Raw genomic sequence first — 3,624 nt, 5'->3', positions numbered from 1 at the left:
TCGCTTAACGGCGCCGTTAACAGGGGACCAACAAACGCTGCTGCCCAGTCCCTTCGCGCCACCTGGAAAATTGGCTGCCTCTGGTCCTTGATCTCAGTTACCGCCACCTTCGTTAACCTCACCACGAGAGATCCCTCGTTGCTGCGTCAGCCTCTCTACCGTCCGGTATCCCATGGACGAGGACTCGGTGAAGGAAAGTTAAAAGTCACTGAAGGTAACGGGATCTAAACATTTACTCTTTATTAAAAAAATAGCCCTATTAAGGCGTTTGTCGTTTCTATTGTGGTGGCATTTGTCGCCACCCTTTTATACTTATCACCCGGCATTAGTTGATATTATAATATTATTCCCATCTATCTCTCTCACAGTCGATTTTTTCTCCCACTTTTTTTTTTTTTTTTTTCTAATCTTTTGTGTTTCTCTTTGTTCCCACCTTCCCCTCCTCTCTAAGCACACAGCGTAGCCAGTGGGCAGTGAGTCTCTCAGAGCTCCTCTTTCTCTTCTCTGTTCTTCCCTTCTTCCATTCCTCATTCTCCCAACCCCTCAAAAGAAATAAAAATCACATTTTATGCCCTCCCACACTTAGAAAATTACATCAAAGTCCTTTCTAGAAACACTCTCTCGGATCAGTGGATGAGCTCTTCCACTCTCCTCTCTTAAGGGAGTTTGCCCTCTTGCTCTCTCCTCCCTCGTTTCCATTTTGCTCTGTTTTCTCGTCTGGAGAGAAGGATTCGGAGATATGGAGAAGAAGCAGGGGTTCTTCGCGTCGCTGAAGGAGGAGGTGGTGAGGGGTCTCTCGCCGGCGAGGTCTCGGGCGAAGAGCCCGGCGAGGAGCCCGTCGCCAATGGCGGGGTTGCTGCTGCCGCGGCGGCGGAAGGGTGGGAGCGGGCGCCACCACTCGCTGGCGCATCTCCCGGAGCCGTTGATCGCGAGATCCGGCAGCTTCCGGCCCGTCGGGGAGGCGCTAGCCCCTCTCGTGGAGGGTCCCGACCCGGACGCCGTGGCGGACGGCGGCGGGGAGTCGCGGCGTGAGGGTGGTTGGGGCCACTGGGTCCGGGGCCAGCTCTCCCGCGCCCCCTCTGTCTCCTCCGGCGCCGGAGGTGGAGGCGCCTCCTCCTCCTCCTCCTACCACCGCCGCTCCGACCTCCGCCTCCTCCTGGGCGTTATGGGCGCCCCGCTCGCCCCTGTTCACGTCAGCTCCGCCGACCCCCTCCCCCACCTCAGCATCAAAGACACCCCCATTGTGAGCTCCTTCAATATCCTCAAGTTTTACCTTTTCCCTTCATTTTCTGCACTATATTTTCACATTATTGGACAAAGTTCGGAACTTCATGGAAAAAATTCACATTTTGATGTATTCTACCCTCACATTGATGGATTTTTCTCCATTCTCCATGGCTAAACCGAGGACTGGTACCCTTTTTGTTCTCTTCTTTGGTTCACTCTTTGACTTCGTCTCGGCAGGAGACCTCGTCGGCGCAGTACATACTGCAGCAATACACGGCGGCATCGGGAGGTCTCAAGCTCCAGAGCTCCATCCGTAACGCCTACGCCATGGGAAAGGTGAGGATGGTGGCGTCGGAGTTCGAGACGGCGACCAAGGTGATGAAAAACCGCGGCTCGTCGCGGGCCGTGGAGTCTGGTGGCTTCGTCCTCTGGCAGATGGCCCCCGACATGTGGTACGTCGAGCTCGCCGTCGGCGGCAGCAAGGTCCACGCCGGATCCAACGGCAAGCTCGTGTGGCGCCACACCCCCTGGCTCGGCGCCCACGCCGCCAAGGGCCCCGTCCGGCCCCTCCGCCGAGCCCTCCAGGTATCGAACACACCAACAAATTAACGAAGCTCCAACACCCCACATTACCTATTAATTACTGAGTTCCTTGCCAAAGGCGCGACCTTTTCCATTGTCTGAAGCTAACGGTTCTAAGTGTTTGATTAGGGCCTTGATCCGTTGACCACGGCGAGCATGTTTGCCAATGCCCGGTGCATTGGAGAGAAGAAGGTCAATGGGGAGGATTGCTTCATTCTCAAGCTCTGTGCTGATCCACAGACGCTGAAAGCTAGAAGCGAAGGCCCCGCGGAGATCATAAGACATGTCCTCTTCGGCTACTTCAGCCAGCGAACCGGTCTGCTCGTCCACATGGAGGACTCCCACCTTACCCGAATCCAATCCAACGCCGGCGGCGATGCCGTCTACTGGGAGACCACCATCAACTCCTTCCTTGATGACTACCGCCTGGTTGAAGGCATCATGATAGCCCATTCAGGCCGCTCGGTGGTGACCCTGTTCCGGTTCGGTGAAATGGCCATGAGCCACACCAAGACAAGGATGGAGGAGGCGTGGACCATCGAGGAGGTGGCCTTCAATGTCCCTGGCCTCTCTGCGGATTGCTTCATTCCTCCGGCCGATATAAGGTGTGGCTCCATTAGTGAAACTTGCGAGCTGCCTGGAGGCGAGAGGGCGAAGACCAGCATGGTCCACCGGGCGAGGGTGGCGGCGGTGGAGAAGCCGCAGGATGCCGGCGAGAAGATCGTTTGGAGGGTCGAAGTCTAATACTTAGGAGAAGTGAATTGTATTGTTCATACTAGTAGACGTTATTCCAGTTAACTAACTCACCATGAAGTGTAGGTTAGCAGACACTGATTTGAGATAGATTATTTGGAGTTTTCACTAAATGGGGGATGTCCTCTGTATATAGGAGCATAATTGTTCACAGGTCTTAGTTCTCACAGGGCCTGGGTGAATCTTTATACTCTGAATGCAGAATTCTTGGTAGATGGATTGGTTAGAAGGATCACTTCTGTGGGATGGGGAGTGGATTTCATCCTTCCATGCCCAAAGGATCTTGTTTGTGCTCGTGATTTGGAGCCAGTACTAGTTCTCCTTGCGGGTGGCGATGGCAATTCACCGGCCGGGCCGGCGCATCACAGCTCCGATGTCCTTCTAGATTAAGTTTTAATGTGTGCTTGTTTGTTCTTTGTTATCAAAACTCTTGTTAATGTTGCAAGAGAAGCTAGTTTTGGGAAGTGGTAGGTATCCATTCCTCCTTGCCTAAGCTGTAACCAAATTTCTCTTTTTAAGTATTTGGATGTGTCAGTCCTAATTGGGAGAGGAGTTGATGTAAAACAAACTTCCATCAGATATTGAACGCTTACATGTATCTCTTTTGCTCTCTTTACAGTCTTGGTTGAACTGTACATTCAAATTTTTCTTCCTCTTGGATGCTGAGATCATCTTTACCTTTCTTCCTTTCTCTTGTTGCATGACAGCATCCAATGGTTGGTTACCGGGAAAGAAGGGGAGGGGGATGTATTGGGGGTGGTGGGCATCTGTCCAGCCCTTGTTTACCTTTATTGACCAAGGGCCCCAAGGCTCTGCATTGCCTTGGGGAAGGGTAAGTGAAAGAATCATGACACCAAAGGGCATGGGGTGTTTGAAGGCCCCCATGTGGTTTCTCATCTCATTCATTGCCTGGGTCTTTTTTTAATTTGAGATATTGTATGAGTATGATATTGTTACTCAGCTTTTACAGTCATTGTTTTGTTGGAGGGCAATTTGTTTATAGCCATGGGAAGCTTCCACATCATGATGCCTCTCTAAGTCAATTCCATATTAACTCTACGG

General features: G+C 52.1%; 1 protein-coding gene across 1 annotated transcript; it reads left to right on the top strand.

Annotated features, from left to right (window-relative positions):
- The first annotated feature begins 540 nt into the window (after nt 1–540).
- LOC105044514 (uncharacterized) lies at nt 541–3,057 on the top strand. The gene is made up of 3 exons (XM_010922450.4): nt 541–1,243; nt 1,465–1,812; nt 1,939–3,057. Exons 1-3 carry the CDS (start codon nt 740–742, stop codon nt 2,551–2,553), a joined length of 1,467 nt encoding a protein of 488 aa, XP_010920752.1. The 5' UTR covers nt 541–739; the 3' UTR covers nt 2,554–3,057.
- Nucleotides 3,058–3,624: the final 567 nt, after the last annotated feature.

The sequence above is a fragment of the Elaeis guineensis genome, chromosome 13 (assembly GCF_000442705.2).
Source record: "Elaeis guineensis isolate ETL-2024a chromosome 13, EG11, whole genome shotgun sequence".
Lineage (NCBI taxonomy): Eukaryota > Viridiplantae > Streptophyta > Magnoliopsida > Arecales > Arecaceae > Elaeis > Elaeis guineensis.
This window is presented reverse-complemented; position numbering and strand designations above follow the sequence as displayed.

Bases quoted from the DNA above. Each gene is read 5' to 3' on its own strand.
- LOC105044514 (XM_010922450.4), top strand. From the start codon at position 740: ATGGAGAAGAAGCAGGGGTTCTTCGCGTCGCTGAAGGAGGAGGTGGTG. The intron at 1,244-1,464 runs GTGAGCTCCTTC...TCGTCTCGGCAG, and splicing joins GCATCAAAGACACCCCCATT to GAGACCTCGTCGGCGCAGTA. The intron at 1,813-1,938 runs GTATCGAACACA...GTGTTTGATTAG, and splicing joins CCCTCCGCCGAGCCCTCCAG to GGCCTTGATCCGTTGACCAC.